Genomic DNA, 20,026 nt, shown 5'->3' with positions numbered 1-20,026 from the left:
CAAATACCGGTGGTTATTAGCTGTGCCCTCTCTCACATTCAGCAGCACATTAGCAAGTGTAGTTCTCATTGAGTGTGCAGTTCTCAGTGAGAACGCAAGAGGAAGGATCCATGAGGAACTGCAGTGGGGAAGGGAGGAGTTTGGAGGTGGGGCTGCTAGGATAGGAAAAAAGTCTAAACTTAGTGTAGAAGAGAGAAAAGACTGATGAAAGAAAAAGTGGGAAATGGCAGAAGGCATAAAGCACCAAATGTATACATTTGGTAACATACAAATGCAGGTTTCTAGAAGATACGATGTTATCAATATGTATTTCTGTATATTTAGGAAGACTCAGAGCCTGTAACTTCTAAGGCCTCTTCAACAACTACACCTGGTAAGTTCAAGGGATACATTTTCATCTTTATGAACTTTATCTAAATATTAGTACTTCTCAATTAAAAATCCTCCCTTTCCCCATGTTTAGATCAAGTGACTGCTTAGCTACTAAAACGTTAAAATTCTTGGTTCACACTTGAAAGCACTGACTTTCTCCTCTACCTTTTGTGACCCTGAAGCAGCTGTTCATTTCTCTATGACATTGGGATATATATTAAAATCGAAAGTGGTTTTTTATGACTTTCTTTAAAATCATCATTTTTAAACATTCTATGTATATTATTGTTAATCACTTAAAGTTATTCATTTAAAGAAGGAAAAATATGTTGTCTAGATGAAAGAGAAACACTTTAGTAATTGATTCTTAAAGGCGAGAATTTTACATGTCATGCCTTCATATTTGACTAAATGACTAAACACTGAACACCTGTTTCTCTCCCTACCTAATTTGGAATGAAGTTTGATCATCTTGATGAATTAATATTTAGAGTTAGCCATAGGAATCGACTATAGGGAAATGTCTATAACAACCACTCATTCTCACTGAATAGTGACTCTGTAGTGGCCTGATTGCTATATTATAATTAATATTATAACTGTGAATAATTTTTCCTCTGTATAGGAGTCAAATCAGTTTATGTTACCTTCATTAAAAGTTCTATTGTTTGTGATTTACTTATTTTTACCTTTATCTTCCCCAAATCAGTATACATGCTATTACTAAACCATAGATATTTTAGGACTCAACTATAGTTTAGAGTCACAGAACTTTCCGGAATTTGAAAAGAGCTATGAGCCCTCTCCCAGGGGAGAAAAAATCATATTTTTATACAAAACTGATCATCATTTCAAAATATTCACTGATTCCCTGAAGGTTATGTACAGACTCCTTGTCTAATGTATATCCCCTTCTTTAAAACATGGAAAACTGAAGCATGGATTTTGCATGTGTTTTTTTGTGTGTGTTTGCACATGTGTACCATTTTTATAAAATTAAGGATTCATTCAAAAGGTCTAGAGGTTTTTTTACTTCACTTGCTGCAGTCAGTTTTTTCCCCCTAATTGCCACATGTCAGACACCTGCCAGGCCAAAAAGAAGCGAAAGATGAAGTCACCCTAAGCACAAGAAATTCATGGTTCAATGCTGAGACACACACACAAGTAAAAAGTTAATGTTTCATAACCACATGTTGAATATTAAAGAAATGTATCAAGGAGAAGGAGATTGTATAGTTAGGAGTCACCTGGATCATCTTTGTAGGAAGAAATGACATTTTGCCTTGTCTTGAAGAGTATTTCGCTTAGCTGGAAGTAGAGAAAGGAGTGCTTTTTCAAAAGGAAGTTGGTTTGGCATGGGCAGAGATGGGGAGTTGGAGCTGGAAGAGACTAGGAGACATGACTTCGCCTGTCTCTTACTTAGTGACAGTGTTCTTATGACCATCCCCTGCCTGTCCAGTTGTCCTTTAGGATTCCCCTCTTTTCCCCTACTCTGGAGGTGTCTCTTGGATGTGTTTCTGATTGTGTCTATCGTGGACATCCTCATCTGATTATCTGACGTCCACTGGCTCAGTCTGTGGTGGTCAGTGAGAGAGTGTGTTAGCTTTGAGAATACAGAAGGAGTAATGATTAACTGGTTGATGGACAAGGAGTAAAGCAAGATGAATGATGACTTTGTTTCACTAGATGACTCAAGGCAGCAGAAATCCGGAACATAAGCAGTGCTTCAGGCTTGAGTTGAGAGTTTAGTGTAGCATACGTGCGTGTCCATAGGCCAGCTGAGGGGCCACAGTAGAACTCGGCAGGTTTTCAAGCTAAAAATGTTATTTTTAGCTTTTTTCTCTCTGAGTAGTTGGAAGGCAGTTTGCAAGTATGTCTGCTTCAGCCCTAAATGCTGCTTCAGCATTTTTCTTAAGAAACAGGACGTTCTCCTGTATAACCTCAATATCATTATTACTGTCAATAAATAACATTCTGCACAACTTAGACGTGATTCTTCTATGGCCCAAATTTGTTCTTCCATGAGAGGTTTCCACTCCAGATTTCACCTAGTCATCCAGTGAGGCCAGTGACAGCATCAGTGAGGCAGCCCAGGTTAGCAGAAACAGTTTAGAACTTCGCTTTTCAAAACACAATCAACTGAAAGCTCAGAGAAACCTAATTTTATTTAACTGGAATTGTCTGCTAAGTCCTAACAATTGGTTGTGTGAAAATCAAGGAAATACAGTAGAATGAGATGATTCTGAAATATATTTTGAGTTGCTTGAATTTTTTGCCAAGAGGTCTGTTTCAATTTAGATTAAATATTGAAGTACATGAACACATTAAAGATTCTTTTAAAAATAGTTTAAAAGAGTGTATAGTTCGTACTCTTCCATTCTAATAAATTTAAGCTATCCTTATTAATTTAAAATAATTAATCAAAGTAATTAATCAAAATTATCCTACCCTTATTCATATTATCCTATTTTTATTAGAGAAACTTGTTACCATCTGGTGTATAGAATTACGGTATTGTAAATTTAACAGTCTTAAGTTCTTCATAGAGAAAGTTGTCACACTTAGTTGCTTAGTAATTTCTTTTCATTTTGGGATCTGAAATTATACAAATTAGAATCCTAACTCTGGGAGCATATAGGATATTTAACTTAAGTTCTTTAATTTTTAAAGAACCGACAAGAAAACTTTGGGAAAGAACAAATACAATGAATGGCAGCAAGTCACCTGTCATTTCCAGGTAATCAGTTTTTTTTCCTAAGTTTTATATTACAGTTGTATCTAAGAAGAAATTAACATCTGCGTTTTTATGGGTCTGAATTCTATCATATGCTTATTATTATCACCCAGGTTGTCTGAAATTTCTAGATAGCTTTTATTCCTCCCAGTACTTATATTTTGAAAAAATTCAAAACAACTACAGAAAAATTGAAAGAATAGTATAGCAAACATCCATGTATCCATCACCTGGATTCACCAGTTATTAACTTTTTGCCAGCATTGGCTTGATCTCTTGTCTACACATCCACGCTTTTTTCTCTCTAAGTAGTTGGAAGGCAGTTTGCAAATATGTGCTGCTTCAGCCCTAAATGCTGCTTCAGCATTTTCTTAAGAAACAGGACGTTCTCCTGTATAACCTCAATATCATTATTACTGTCAATAAATAACATTGAACTTTTGAAAGAAACATAATGCTTTAAACTGAAAAGCAGCTGGAGAGAAAAGGCTACAGTGTTTAAGAGAGCAGAATAAAACCTAAAATTTTGGATTTATAAAGTAGAAAGATTTATTTTTCAGTTGAAACTTCTAATTATAGTCGAGCTAAGAAAGATAATGCCCAGGAACAGCACTAGTTAATCCATGTTTCTACAAGTGACTATGTGTTGCATGGTCAAGCAAATTCAGTATTCCTTAGCCAGGGATATTTTACTGTCATAACTAACTTTATATTATAGGTCTTAAACATAGATGAAACATTTTCTTGGTTTAAGAGACAGTTTAAAGGACTCATATTTTTCCTAGAAAAAAGTATGTGTCTTGAGAATTCTCGAGAAGTTTTTTTTGCCTTTTGTTTCTGAGCTATTCACCTTATTTTTGCCTCATAAAAAAGCAGGTTTAACGTCTAATTATAGAAGCCTAATTTTAAAAAATACAAGAATAGACCTTGTATTGTCACAGGTCTGTTGTACATGAGCTTCAGTGTAAATTTGGATTGGTTTTTTGTGTGGTTCTTCCTGTTGGTGGGGAAAATTTGGTGATGACATAGTTAATTAAATTTCACAAAGAAACTGGGCCTTTTTGAAGACGCTTTCAGTTTCTTTGTGACTGAAAGATGAATATATTTGGCTGGAATTGCTTTTGGTGAACATGTTTCTTCAACAGAGTGGAAAAACTGCATTTATGTTCCCAGATACCTAATTGATGTGGCCTTCTAAAGTATCTCTAATAGTAGTTACAGATTTTCTTCAGTAGCACTGTACAAAACCCAGTTTATCAAGGACTGTGCATATCAGAACAGACCTGTGATGTGCCGTATCCTTTGAAGTTGCAAATTGTAACGAGGAGGAATGCCTTCTCTTTGTCCCTGCTTTCATCCCTGCCTCATTGATGGGGATTCCATAGTGAGCTTGCCTAAAGCTAAACTTAAATTCATGGCAAAAGTTCTGTCGTAGACGGGACATGGAAAAACTTCTCCAGGTGGAATGTATGTGTTCCTTGATCTGGTTGGGTTCATTTAATAAAGGAAAGAATATTCTCTCAGAGACTTTTCAGACTTCTAAAGAAAGTTTAATAAATGTTCTAAGCATCACTACTTTAAAAATATTTTGTATAGATTAATCAAATATAGATTCTTACTATCCATTAATGTATTGTAATCATGTTCTAACTCTGGTAGATAGTTTTCCTCTTTTCCCAGAGTGAACATTCTAAAATGCCCAATTAAAGAACTGTATTGGTTTTCTTCCTAAATTACTCCCCTCATTCCTTCTGAGGTTTTATTTAAGCACACTTTATCCTTGCACAGTACTGAAAGTAAATACGCAGTGTCAAAATTATGTTAGTGATAAGATGGATTAATATCCTGTAATATATATGCTGTACTAAGTGAAGATGTCAGACAGTGGAATAAAAGCAAGAATGTTGACCTATGGCTGATTCATGTTGAGGTTTGACAGAAAGCACCAAAATTCTGTAAAGCAATTATCCTTCAATAAAAAACATAAAAAAAAGTACCTCTAAATCATGACTAGAACGTAACGTTGGAAAGTTTGTGAATTCTTCCCATAGCATTTATTGGGAGCTTACAGATCTTGTATTCAAGATGGAAAAAAGTTCTTTACATGCCTCCTTAGAAGAGCTAATTTTGTATACTTCAAGCTACAGTGATTTTTACTGTGCTTTTTATTTGAGTTTATAGTTTTATTTATATTCACTCTAATAGAAATGTCCTGTGTTTTGATACTTGTTGAATTTTTGTGTAAGTAGGTTTTACAGTATGTAACAGTAGCCACTACATAATGAGTTTTTAAAAGAAGTCTCTGTAATTATCAAGTGAACAGTGTCCTCACATAACTATACTCAGTCTCCAAATAATCTTTTTTTTCTTTTTACAATTATCTTAAAGTTAATGGACTCCTTTAGTTCTTCTTCTGTTTGCTATAACTAAAAACCTGTAAAACAGTAACAAAATAAGAATTATTTTTAAGAGTTCTATTGTGTATCCCTTTAAATGGTTTTTCCCCTTCATAGACGGGATTCTCCAAGGAAAAATCAGATTGTTTTTGACAACAGGTCCTATGATTCATTACACAGGTATCATCCTGATGTGACTTTGTGATTTGAGACTTTTAAATAACATTTTCAGGATAGGGCTGAGCTTTTTCTACATGGATTGGTAATCACCACAAAGGAGAAATGGCAATAGCATAAATCTTTCATATTTAGCTGTATCTAAAACACTCTTTTAGAAAAAATTCTGAGTGATTTTAGTGAGAAAAATTAATAGTATTCATTTCCCTGCCATCAGCTTATATTTGGATTATGAGAAATATAAATGGTCAGCATACCTGAAATATGAGAATGAGAACTGAAGTCCACATCTATCGAGAGTGTCTAGCTTTTGCATTTTATTTTAAAAGCCATTCTTTTTCTAAGACAAGGCTTTAAAAAGTTAAACCGAAGATCCTGTACTCTTTGTCACTGGAAGACAGGACAGTATTACAGCCATTGTGAATAATTTATTATCTGAAGAAAATCTGTTTCCTACAGACTTTGCAGTAAATTGAGTATCTTTAACAACCTGGCATCTAATATCTTTGAGCAGATTATTTGTTTGCTAGGATGAGTCCTGTTATACCATTTTTTAATTAAGAAAACTTAGGATATGAACCATGTATTTCTTTCTTAATTAAAAAAATTGACAATTTCTTAAGATCCTCAAGTGCTTAAGCTATATTTAGAATTAATTTGGCAGAACAGGGACTTAAATAGTTGCAGTACAGTTATTTTATAGGCAATATCTAGAGACAACACTCTCATTATAAAGGAATAAAAATCCCCCTTTTTTGTTATCAATTATGGTGAAAACCTTAATGTTAGAAATGACTGAGATATTATACTCATGTTACTGTATGCATCTGTTTTTTAAAATACACATCAAGTCCACTGGGAGCATAAATAGTATACAGGAGGTTGTCTTTGGTAGTGAGTAAGGAGTTCTGTAATCAGATTCTATTTGACCAAATTGTTATTAGCTACAGTTATTTTCATGCCAATGATGATTAAAGTATTTGGCAAGTTTATTTTGTTAGCCAGTTAAATTTGCATAAAGTATTTATAGTACAGTAGTGAAATAATTTTTCCTGCTTTTTTTTGAGGTGGTTTAATTATTTTGACCAATGACTTATTTAGAAAATTTGCTAACACATAGAAAAATAGCATTTAACCATGAGATTTTCTGTTGTAAATCTTTCCAGTTTGCTGCTTTCATACATAGTATCCCCCTGAGATAATGTTGTTGACAAACCTTTTTTAAAAAGTGGTGATTACGTCTTTCCTTAAGTATGAAAAGTTCCCCCCTTTAGTTAATTATCACGGTGATGGTGGTGGTGGTGGTGGTGGTGGTGGATTGCATGTTAGCATGAATTAAAGTTTTTAAAAATTGCATGTCTCCACGATTTTTTTTATTATATAACAAATAATTTTCTGGATTGTTCAGTAAATATGGATATATTTATAACATACTCCCCGGTTAAGTAACAGACTGTTGTTATTCACATGAATTTCAAGGATATTCATTATGTAAGTTTAGTAAAAGAAACCAAAACAGTGTTTGTACCAATTAAATGTGAAATGTAAAAGAAAAGCAGAATGAATAATAATTTACTTCTGGAGAGCAGGAACAGGCAGTATGGGTAAATGAAATGCGTAAAAGTCAGTGTTTATGATACTTACTGTATAGACCGGATTTTGCAGTGCAACGTGACTTGCATACTGTGGATCTCAGTACATCTTAAATGACTGTGGAATTAAGTCACCTCCTCAACAAGGTGAAAAGGTATATTGTCTCAAGAAGAAAGGAAGTATGTCATATAAATCTTATCCAGCACAGGCCTAGCTCAGTGCCTCTTGAATGAAATTTTATGAGTTATTTTTCTTGTTCATATACACATAGCAGCAGATATGTAGTAAAATTAGTTGATTTGCTTCACAGCAATCTTTTAAGCTGTCATATGTTTCATATAAACGTGACTCAAGATTTCATTTTCAAACACAGTGTCTATGGGTTTGAAGTATAATATGCCTTATAAGAATTTTAAGTTTGAAAAAGTTATGCCTGTTAAGTCTTGGTTCAGATTTCTCACTTTGGTATTCTGCAAAGTTGGAAATATATGACCTAATAGTTTTCATTTGTGTTGATTTGTGACCCTTAAAAAGTGGCCACTTAATATATACTAGAAGCTGAAAATGAAGTATCATTCAGTTAAAATTCTAAATTTTTCCACTTAGTATTTTCTCCTATTGCCAGAATTGGAGAGGGAGTCATGACTGACTGACTTGATTTTGAAATTTTTTGCTTAAAATGTGGCTAATTCTTAAGACTTATTTCTTCATGTAAAATTTTTTAACAGAAACTCAACTTTTAAAAGTGTAATAATGATTGACAGTCTGCTTCTGTCTCCTTACCGTCCCCCTGTTTAAACAGAGTAAGTTTGTGGAAGTAGTTAGATGACCATTCAGATACCATCTTTATAAAAACTTCATTGGGAAATAGCCACAAAGCCAGTAGGATATGAACATACTTTTTTAAACTTTATAACTTATAATCATATTTCCAAGATGCTTATTTATTTTGATGCTTTTTATGGAATGGAACACATACAAAGAAATCATGCTCATTAAGCAATTCCGCCCCCCGCCCCCCACCAGAAACCAAGGCATAGAATTTGAAAATTGATTTATACAGAGTGAAACAGTCTGGTCTTTATCATTTCCCTCTCATTGGTTTGCCAGATATTTAGTAGATAGCCTACAGTTTCTAAAGGAGAGAACAAGATTGTGTTACTTGGGCTGGGTCGTTGCAGCTGGCCTCCCGTCTGTCCTGGTCACGATGCCACGTGTTACCCGTCACCCTCCTTGTGCCCAGAGAGCGTTGTCCTCTACTTTTTACTGGAAGAGTCTTGTCATGTTATCAACTTTTTCTAATTTCTTTATAAATACTGATAATGCTGTAAAAAGAGAAAAATATTTTTGTATATCCTAATTAGTTCTGCAACTATTAAGGTAATTAACTCTTTAACACGTGTTTTAAGAAATCTACTCTAATCTGGTGTTGGGTTGGTAACTTTGCAATTACTAATGAACTCATTAAGTATGCTAAGCGTTATTTACCTGTCCTGAAAATTTCATTTGTCCAGACCAAAATCTGCACCTTCGTCACAGCCCAGTGCCAACGGAGTCCAGACGGAGGGACTGGACTATGACAGGCTGAAGCAGGTGGGTGCCCAGTGGCAGCTAGCCTTTGTTTGTACTTGTTCTTTTTTTAAAAATAATCCCATGTACGTATATTTGACAGGTTGTGAATGTATTTGAAAAGAATATAGACTTGATATTTTTATAGAAATTAAACAGTAACATTCATGCTATATTACTTCTTTCAGATCCTCAGTTTTTGGTTCATCAGTTTGCATAAAGGGCCAGCAGTGGTGGAGGGTAGGGACAGTGGTTTAATGTAATAGGATAAACATTAAATGTAAGTGCATGGTGTACAGTTGTTCAAGAGAAAAAATGGGCTTGGGCTTACCATCGGCCAAAACAGACCCACCAACTCTGGTTTTAGCAAGAATGTAAGGAAAATGAGTACTCTCACATATTTCTGTGAAAGGAAGCAGTTTGGGGGGGGGGGGACATCAATAAGAAAAAGATATTGTTCATATTTTAGATACAGTATGCATTGTGTTTAATACATATATACACAGAAAAAAATGGAAGGAGTAATAGGTAATTTTGGAACCTTGAACTATTTTACTTCTAAAAGAGGTAAAATAATTTAAAATGATAGTGTTTTAAAAGATTGGAAAAGGAAGGCTAAAGACGTCTTAGTGAAACAGCTATCAATTTTGTAGACCTGATAGTTTTGCCTATAATGAACAATTTAATCTTTGTCTCCTTATCCTGCACTTCAGAATAGCCTGAAAGATAACAGTGGTACTGATCACTATAATAGGCATTTACTGACTGTCTGGCAGACCTCAGTGTTATACATTTGCTAGGTTATTAGCGTGACATTGTCTCCTAATCCTAGTAGTAGTCAGATAACATAGTGTCTGTACTCAAATTGTGCACATCAGAGGTTCAGAGAGTTTGAATTTACTCAGTCCCATAGTCAGGATCAGAACCCTGTCTTTATCTTAAGAGCCTGCTTTCCCCATTGCATCACTCATTTTTTAAAGTATCAGCGGTTTGAGTGGGGCTTAAAAGAATACCAATGATGTTGCAGTATAATGAGTTCAAAGTAAAAGTTAAATAGGAATTAAAGCAACAAATAGTAACAGTTTCGGATCAACCTAACTTTTATACTACAAAGCTGTTTGAACAGTTCAGTTGAGTTATGTAATTTGAAAAGCATGTGGTCATTGATAATCAAGTGCTTGTTTCCTGTGTGTTAAACATGGCTTTCTTTTCTTAAAAAATATCTTGAAATGGAGCACTTGCACACAATTAAAATATGGTCAGTTCTTGAGTCTCTGAAGTAGGGGACTTGAGGAGAGGAATAGATTTGATCTTAGGACTGATTTTAAGTTAATTTGAAAAAGAATATCTATTAGTTCTGTGCCTCAGTTTCCTCACTGGGAAATGGAGGAAATAAACTAATTGAAAATTTTCAACCTTATTTTAGACATGAAGAGGTTTTTTTAAAAGATGAGTCATAAACATAGAGCTATTTAATTTTACTTAAGGTGTGTGCAGTGCTAAAGAAAGTCATAGAATTTGAAATTAATTCTTCCAAATGATAGTTGTTTTTCACCCATTAAAATTATCACCTTATTAGTCCTTTTAGCATTCATGTTGCACAATCTTTATTTTTTAACTAGAGGGTGTATCCATTATTTCAAGTTGAACTTTATAAATAGAAATTTTGAAAAATAAGTAAAGGCAGAGTGGTTATCATAGAGGTAAGAGGGTCTAGAGCATCACTATTAAATAGAAATATTGGGCTGGCCAAAAAGTTCAGCTCAGTTGCTCAGTCATGTCATGTCCAACTCTTTGCGACCCTATGGACTTCAGAACGCCCGGATTCCCTGTTCATCACCAACTCCTGGAGCTTTCTCAAACTCGTGTCCATTGAGTTGGTGATGCCATCCAACCATCTCATCCTCTGTCATCCCCTTCTCCTCCTGCCTTCAGTCTTTCCAAGCATCAGGGTCTTTTCCAGTGAGTCAGTTCTTCACATCAGGTGGCCAAAGAATTGGAGTATCAGCTTCACCATCAGTCCTTCCAATGAACATTCAGGACTGATTTCCTTGAGGACGGACTGGTTGGATCTCCTTGCAGTCCAAGAGACTCTCAAGAGTCTTCTCCAACAGCACAGTTCAAAAGCATCAATTCTTCGGTGCTCAGCTTTCTTTATAGTCCAACTCTCACGTCTGTACATGACTACTGGAAAAGCCATATCCTTGACTAGATGGACCTTTGTTGGCAAAATAATGTCTCTGCTTTTTAATATGCTGTCTATGTTGGTCATAACTTTTCTTCCAAGGAGCAAGCATTTTTTAATTTCGTGGCTGCAGTCATCATCTGCAGTGATTTTGGAGCTCAAAGAAATAGTCTGTCACTGTTTCCACTCTTTCCTCATCTATTAGACCTGAAATGATGGGACTGGATGCCATGATCTTATGAGTTTTCTGAATGCTGAACTTTAAGCCAACTTTTTCACTCTCTTTCACCTTCATCCAGAGGCTCTTTAGTTCCTCTTTGCTTAATGCCATAAGGGTGGTGTCGTCTGCATATCTGAAGTTATTTATATTTCTGCCAGAAAATTTGATTCCAGCTTATGCCTCATCCAGCCTAGCTTTTCTCATGATGTACACTGCATATAAGTTAAATAAGCAGGGTGACAATATACAGCCTTGACGTACTCCCTTTCCTAATTTGGAACCAGTCTGTTGTTCCATGTCCAGGTCTAACTGTTGCTTCCTGACCTGCATACAGATTTCTCAAGAGGCAGGTCAGCTGGTCTGGTATTCCCATCTCTTGAAGAATTTTCCACAGTTTGTGGTGATCTACAGTCAATAAAGCAGAGGTAGATGTTTTTCTGGAATTCTCTTGCTTTTTTGATGATCCAGTGGATGTTAGCAATTTGATCTCTGGTTCCTCTGCCTTTTCTAAATCCAGCTTGAATATCTGGAAGTTCACAGTTCACGTACTGTTGAAGCCTGGCTTGGAGAATTTTGAGCATTACTTTGCTAGCGTGTGAGATGAATGCAATTGTGCAGTAGTTTGAGCATTCTTTGGCATTGCCTTTCTTTGGGGTTGGAATGAAAACTGACCTTTTCCAGTCCTGTGGCCACTGCTGAGTTTTCCAAATTTGCTGGCATATTGAGTGCAGCACTTGCACAGCATCATCTTTTAGGATTTGAAAGAACTCAACTGGAATTCCATCACCTCCTCTAGTTTTTTTTGTAGTGATACTTCCTAAGGCCCACTTGACTTCTCATTCTAGGATGTCTGACTCTAGGTGAGTGATCACACCATTGTGGTTATCTGGGTCATGGATATCTTTTTTGTAAAGTTCTTCTGTGTATTCTTGCCACCTCTTATTAATCTTCTGCTTCTGTTAGGTCCATACCATTTCTGTCCTTTATTGAGCCTCTTTGCATGAAATGTTCCCTTGGTATCTCTGATTTTCTTAAAGAGATCGCTAGTCTTTCCCATTCTGTTGTTTTCCTCTATTTCTTTGCATAGATCACTGAGGAAGGCTTTCTTATCTCTCCTTGCTATTCTTTGGAACTCTTCATTCAAATGAGTATATCTTTCCTTTTCTCCTTTGCCTTTCACATCTCTTCTTTTCTCAGCCATTTGTAAGAACTCCTCAGACAGCCATTTTGCTTTTTTGCATTTCTTTTTCTTTAAGATGGTCTTGATCACTGTCTCCTGTACAATGTCCAACTATAGTTCTTCAGACACTCTATCAGATCTAACCCCTTGAATCTACTTGTCATTTCCACTGTATAATCGTTAAGGGGTTTGATTTAGGTCATACCTGAATAGTCTAGTGGTTTTTCCCTACTTTCTTCAGTTTAAGTCTGAATTTGGCAATAAGGAGTTCATGATCTGAACGACAGTCGGCTCCTGGTGTTGTTTTTGCTGACTGTATAGAGCTTCTCCATCTTTGGCTGCAGAGAATATAATCAGTCTGATTTCAGTATTGACTGTCTGGTGATATCCATGTGTAGAGTCTTCTCTTATGTTGTTGGAAGAGGGTGTTTGCTATGACCAGTGCGTTCTCTTGGCAAATCGCTGTTAGTCTTTGCCCTGCTTCATTCTGTACTCCAAGGCCAAATTTGCCTGTTACTCCAGGTATTTCTTGACTTCCTACTTTTGCATTCCAGTCCCTTCTAATGAAAAGAACATCTCTTTTGGGTGTTGGTTCTAGAAGGTCTTGTAGGTCTTTATAGAACTGTCCAACTTCAGCTTCTTCAGCATTACTGGTTGGTGCATAGACTTGGATTACTGTGATATTGAATGGTTTGCCTTAGAAACCAACAGAGATCATTCCTTCGTTTTTGAGATTGCATCCAAGTACTACATTTCGGACTTTTTGTTGACTGATGGCTACTCTACTTCTTTTAAGAAATTCTTGCCCACAGTAGCAGATATAACGGTCATCTGAGTTAAATTCAGCCGTTTCAGTCCATTTTAGTTTGCTGATTCCTAAAATGTCGATATTTACTCTTGCCGTCTCCTGTTTGACCACTTCCAATTTGCCTTGATTCATGGACCTAACACTCCAGGTTCCTATGCAATATTGCTCTTTACAGCATCGGACCTTGCTTCTATCACCAGTCACATCCACAACTGGGTGTTGTTTTTGCTCAGCTCTGTCTCTTCATTCTTTCTGGAGTTACTTCTCCACTGATCTCCAGTAGCATACTGGGCACCTACCGACCTGGGGAGTTCATCTTTCAGTGTCCTACCTTTTTGCCTTTTCATATACTGTTCATGGGGTTCTCAAGGCAAGAATACTGAAGTGGTTTGCCATTCCTTTCTCCAGTGGACCACGTTTTGTCAGAACTCTCCTCCGTGACCTGTCGTCTTGGTGGCCCTATATGGCATGGCTCATAGTTCATTGAGTTAGACAAGGCTGTGGTCCATATGATCAGATTGGTTAGTTAGGCTTTTTCCAAATGAACTTTTTGGCCAACTCTTTGTAACATGGGTCACATACTTCAAATTTTTAGCAGGTGCATTAAATATAGAGAAATATGTTACATTCTCTTTAATATATTTTTATTTAACCTGATGTAGCCAAAGTAATATTCAGTATATAATAATCAGTATTTTAAAATTACTGACTAGTTATTTTACTTTACTTTCTTTATAGTGAATCTTTGAAATCTGGTGTCTAACGTTTACAGTGTATCTCACCTCAGACTTGCCACGTTTCAAGTGCTCAGTAGCTATGTGTGGCTGGTCTTCTGTCTTAAGACTGTGTATGTCTAGCAGGGTCCCATCCTCCTACTTCCCCACCTATTGGGGCAGCCCCCGAGGGCCCTCCAGGGGAATCCTACATTCCGTGAAGCTTAGTTTGACAGCTCTGGTGATTCCTAAGCAGTCCCCATAGTTAAGGCCAGATGACAAACTTCCCAAGAGCTGATTGTCCAGTCTGTGTCTTCTTCCTTTAAACTTGTTTATGGATTGCCTCTTAGCTCCCAAAAGACTAGATTAAAAGCAGAGCTCTTATGTTTTATAGGGATTATCTGAATCATACCTTTCACGGCATGACCAGGTAATTATTTTAGGTTTAGAAGACGTTCTGCTTCATATTTTGCTAAGCTAGAATAAGCAAAGATTGGGAAGAGAAGACTATTAAAACAAAGTTTACCAAAGTTAATCTTCTAAGTCATAAATCATGAATCTGGAAACAAAAGACAGAGGTAACATTTTATACATTCGTAAAATTTTATATGAGCAAGAATCTTTATTTTTTTCTGTATTTCTGATGTTTTTCTCTAATATTTTAGGACATTTTAGATGAAATGAGGAAAGAATTAACTAAGCTAAAAGAAGAGCTCATTGATGGTGAGTGTCTAAACAAATTTGCTACCCCTGCAATGTTTAATAATACCCATTTTAAAGAAAATGAAGATAAAAAAAATACCTAGTTTATTACTTGAGAGCATGAAACAGTTACTTTTCCATAGTATCCTGTCCTTTACCTGGCTTCGGATGCCAAAGAGAGGGTTTCTCTCCTTCATATAATGGATATTATTTGTGAACACAGGGTAAACAAAATTCCTCTTAAGTTTCCGATATTGAATAGTATTAGATGGAAAACTTCTTTTCATCCATCCCATCCCACTAAACTCCTGTTTTGAGCCCAAAGAATCAGTGTTTTCCTTTTGTGTACAAAATGGAGAGAATATATAAATATATATAAATTGATGATGTCATTGTAAAAATAAGAAAACAGATTTCAATGAAAGATGCACAGGTAGTGTATCTTTGTATTACTGTGAGTTTGAATGAAGTCATTAAGATTTCTTAAGAATGAGTCACACATTTATATTACCTTATCATTATATTTACTTTTAATATTTTTCCTTTTCCTGCCAGCAATCAGGCAGGAACTGAGCAAGTCAAATACTGCGTAGAGAAACAAACTAAGGAGAGACAGGACTTTAATCTGGAAAAAGAAGAAAATAAAAACCTGCAAAGAACAACTGTTAGCTACAACAAAACCCTTACATTTTGTGAGCTGTGAGAAGAAAATGGAGATACACAGTCAGAAGGAGGGAAAAACCAACATACTTTGAAAGCCTTCAAACATTACTACTCCGGCGGATAAGCTATTTCCCTCCCAGTTTGCTGCTTTTTTCTGACCTTTACAACAGGATGGAAGAGAGTCATATAGGAGTTCCTGTATCAGTTATGCAGAAAATTACTAAACCCGTCAGGCAAGATCACCGTGCATTGAAAATATTTTCATGTCAAGAGAAAATTGCACATTTTCCACAGTCCATTGCTAAAATAAAGAGGAGAAAGGCTTGAGAAGTTTTGTTTTTCAGAGAATGCTGATGAAGAATTTAGCAAGTGATGCTATTGTATTGTAAATGTTTCTCTCAGGTTTGTCTTCCTATCATATTTGATATTCCATGGATAATTGAGGTCAGCCCTGTGTAGGTTAAGATCATAAAATGTGAAACAAATGGAATTGTATGTGCTTTCAAAAGGTGACATTTATAAGAAAGTGTCCTAAAAATGATTTGTCCAGAGTGAGGAATTTTAGAATGATAGGAGGTCTCTCGAGTTTAGCCTTCATGCAATTTTGTAGATTCAAACATAAAATTCATCCAGAATTTAAAGATTTAGATGCCTTCCTAAATTGTTACAATGCTTTACCAAATCTATGACTCCTACATAACACAAACCAGTGGTCAAATATAAAACAATATATTGTAGATTTACTGTAGGTTTTCAATCTTTTTTAGATTTATGCATGTGGACATTTTTATAACGTAATTACAACCACCACAAAAATTAGCTTTTTTAATTGCAGACAGTAATGCATGTTAAACTAATATGTAGTGGCCTTTTCAAGGCCTAGTCCCAGGGAAAACATTTTGTAGAGTATAGGGAGTGGGAGGAGGGGAAGGAATAATTTTTTATTTAAAGTTAATTTCTGCACTATCTTTTTTCTCAGTTATCTGCATGAATAATGATGAGGAATATTTTGTGACTTTAATTGGTAAATATGTTAACAGAACCAAGTACTTAATCTTTTACATCATGTCTTCAGCTATTTGTATTTTAATTCAGTAACTTCAGTGGTCTGAAACATGATTCTGAGCTTCACATGAGTTCTGTCTTACTGTGGAATTCAAGCGTTCGATCCCTGAATCTGGCAGTTATTATTACCTAGGTGCCCTGCAGTTATCCCGGTGTTCATTCCTGACTTCAGAGCTGCTTTCGGACTTTTATGTTGAAATACTAGAAAAGTAACAACGATGGCAGCAGTTAAGGTCAAAGAAACCATCGGATAAAGGGAAAAATGACGAGGGGTCCTGCATAATTTTCTTTTAATAAATAAAGTGAGACTTAGGTGGTAGGAAGAAGGAACTAGACACTCTACTTACCACAATGTGCGTGTGTGTGTGTGTGCGTGTTTGTGTGGGCACTCACGTGTGTGTGTGTGTGTGTGTGTGTGTATAATGCACTCCCTTTTCTTTGAAACTTCTAAGATTAAAATAGGGGAGAAATCCTGTATGTTACAATGATAGCATTTTTTGAAAATCTAGGAAATCAAAAATTCTCCAGGCTCTCCATCTTGGTTTATGCTTGAGTTGTTATGTGCCATATTTGCTTTGAAATCTTTGATTATCTGTAGTTTTACTAAAATTTTGAAGAAATAATCCACTGTTGTCTGCTTTCTGGATTTCTTAATCTACCTTCATAAGACAGAGCTTGTTGATAGCATAGTTTTCTAAATGCAGGTTTGCAGCCATCACCACTTCAATGAGGTTTGAATGAGGAAATTTTTTTTTTTATTAAAACAGTTCCTGTTTCTGTAGAAACTTCATTTTTAGATTAATCTGTGATGGATGAGCTATCATAATTCAAATATGCAGTTCTTTTTCTATCAGCTGTTCATTGTCATCCAACAGTAAAGACATTAAAGATGCAGCAAGCTTAAAAAGTACTACTTTCTTAAAGAAATAGGAGGCATTTCCATCTTTACTACTGTACTTTTGGTTATGCAAACACTTCGGAGATATAAATGTTTATGTCCCCCATAAATCTGGTCAGAAATCATTTTTGATTTTGTTGATTAAGTTAAACAGTAGGATAGAGTACTGGGTACAAGTGGTCCAAAGTAAGATAAAAGTCTACGCTAAAAATGCTAGATCTTGAAGAAGAAACTGGTTTATGCACTAAACGTTTTGTGCCTTGGTCTAAATATTAACATGTTTGTGTAAAATGACAAAAAGAACCAGTGTTGAATCATGTTTTATTTCCTGTCATTCTGCTTTATCCCAGACTGCTAAATGTGTTCTTTCCAAGAAGTTTGATTGAATTACTGTGTACATTTACTGTCCTGTGTGACAGTTTTGTCATTGTTAGAGATTTCAGTAATTAAAATGGGAAATAGAAGCTTAGATTATTTTCCTTATCAAAACTCTGTTCCTTGGAGCCACGTTATTATGGTGGTTTTCATGCTCTTGTATATTGGATGTCTTAAGCTGAGTGCAGTTTAGGGGATCCTTTCTAATTACAGGAAGGTGGTACTTTCCTTTAACACTGTGATCTGACCTGTGACAAATCTGTACTACACATTATGTAAATGGCTAACAAGTCAATTGCAAACCAACTGAATGTACAAACCTTAGTGCTGGTGCTGAAATCTCTTCAGAATAGTCATCATGATCTCAAAGTTTGTTTCAGAATTTGCAAGCATCAAGTGTCAATCAAAACTGAAGATGAAACACTAATGAATGTTGAATTCTCATGCTTTAGGTGTACTTCCTTTATAGTTTTTGTTTCTCTGCTATTTTTACCATACTGTTCCATTTAAATTTCCTACACGCTAACTTCGTTTGTGCGATTGAAATAAAATTGCAGTATATACATGTTGCTTGTTTGTGACACTTAGATAATCTGACATAATCTGTTGGTTCTAAATAAGTTGTTTTGAATGTAAAAAACACTCTTTAAAATCCATGACTTCACTACTTAAAAGTTTACATATCACGACACTATTCTTTAAAGATTTCATAAGTCATAAATACTAAGTAATGTATACAAAGGGAATGTGTGATTATGTATCTACTTTTTGCTTGAAATAACTGTTGGGTGTTCCATGTTTGTTCTTATTTTCTCCTGGCGCAGCTTGATACAGTGTCTTACAGTCAAGAGAATGATAAGTGTTTTAAGTTCACTCCATTTTGTTCTATAGCAGAGATACGTTAAATTAAGCTCATTGATGCAGTTAAAATTTTTCTTAATATAGTTTGCAGCATAAAGGACATTGTATAGTCAAGGGCCTTATTGAGTACTAAATTTTAAATGTAGTGAAATCTGTATCTGTAGTGTTTGTTTATGCAGAATACTGAGTTCTTGATACCTACATATACACAGCAGTATGTTTTATCGGACTTTTATGCAGTATTAATTTTGAGTTTCGCTTTAAAATTCTGTCTTCATTAGAAACACAACAGCCTTTGTTTTTTTTCTGCCACCAGACCGTAACTTTACCTTCCCTCATCCTCTCTACTTCTCATGGCCCCCGTGTCCCTGCCACTCACTGACATTTGCAGTTATTACCCAGACTACAGTTGTACACATATTAACTGGCTTTTTTCTCTGTATCCCGTCTCAAGTTCTTGCTTCCCTTTGTGTAAAAATTAGAATGTTTTTCTACAAACTTAAGAATCACTTCTCATTTAAAAATGAATGGCGTACCAGGCGGTAACCTTTAAAATTTGCCTAGATACAACTTTGTCTCCTAAATTTGTATATACTTCTAGTGCCCTTGTAAAGAATTGCCCTTTAAGTTCTACAGAGTAGCATTATCCTGTGAAGCAGTTTACAGAGGTATGCTGCAGCTTCTCTGTGATTCCTTTTTGTAGTCATCATAATTTTATATCTAACACCATTACCCTTTAAATTCTATTGATTGTAAGCATAAAAGTGACATCACATAAAACATACTGCGTGAAGAAACTCTGTAGGAGCTCTTAATTCCTTTTTGAAGCTATTACATAATCCACTTTCCTAAGGACATTTACTCCAGTCACATTAAAGCTCCAAACTTGTTCCTGGTAGTACTGTTTTTGTTTTTAATAGAAAGATGAATTCATATCTGTTCGTTTTCCTCAAAGCTCAATGGGATGAGAAAGGGATCCCAAGAGTATATTGAAATTACCGATGCGTAATACCTCTGACTTTTTGCTAAGAAGCCATTTCATATTTAGACTTAGACACTTCTAAAGTGTAGGTATAAGGAATATTTGTCAATCTGGGCAATTAAAATTGTCCCAGGTACCTCTGGCTACAGAAGGGCACAGTGGAGAACATTTATTCTTAAGGGTAGCTTCCTCTTAAACACATTTGCTTAAGAAGCTAAAGCTGGTAACCTCTCAAGAAAGGACATTTATATGAGCCAAGGACTGTTGAGGGCCTAGAGTGCAGACTCTATTCCAAACATCCACATAGGCTGTGGGTTAAGTTTGTTCCCTTTATGTTGTCTCTAGTTCCTTTTTGAGGCTCAGGAGGTTTACATATCTGTTCATAATACTGGAAAAGTGAAACCTTCAAATTTTTGAAGTCTAAAATTGATAAAATATTACTATAGTAAATTTAAGGTGGTTAGGGATATGCAGCGTCAGCGTAAATGGAGGTCTACGATATGGCCCTTTTTGATACCAATGGTGAACTCACA

The 20,026-nt window shown here is 35.5% G+C and overlaps 1 protein-coding gene across 7 annotated transcripts in view; it reads left to right on the top strand.

Moving 5' to 3' along the window:
• ENAH (ENAH actin regulator) overlaps positions 1-18,391 on the top strand; it is a 158,209-nt gene extending 139,818 nt beyond the window's left edge. For 4 of the 7 annotated variants that reach the window (XM_065935545.1, XM_065935539.1, XM_065935541.1 and 1 more), the window contains 6 exons: positions 325-373; positions 3,043-3,109; positions 5,620-5,682; positions 8,787-8,865; positions 14,613-14,670; positions 15,205-18,391. In XM_065935545.1, the coding sequence (XP_065791617.1) occupies positions 325-373; positions 3,043-3,109; positions 5,620-5,682; positions 8,787-8,865; positions 14,613-14,670; positions 15,205-15,242 (354 nt within the window). In that variant the 3' untranslated portion in view covers positions 15,243-18,391. The remainder of the gene's footprint in view (positions 1-324; positions 374-3,042; positions 3,110-5,619; positions 5,683-8,786; positions 8,866-14,612; positions 14,671-15,204) is intronic. The other 3 variants (XM_065935540.1, XM_065935542.1, XM_065935544.1) reach the window with 1 other exon arrangement.
• Positions 18,392-20,026: the final 1,635 nt, after the last annotated feature.

Source organism: Muntiacus reevesi, chromosome 5 (genome assembly GCF_963930625.1).
Source record: "Muntiacus reevesi chromosome 5, mMunRee1.1, whole genome shotgun sequence".
NCBI lineage: Eukaryota > Metazoa > Chordata > Mammalia > Artiodactyla > Cervidae > Muntiacus > Muntiacus reevesi.
This window is presented reverse-complemented; position numbering and strand designations above follow the sequence as displayed.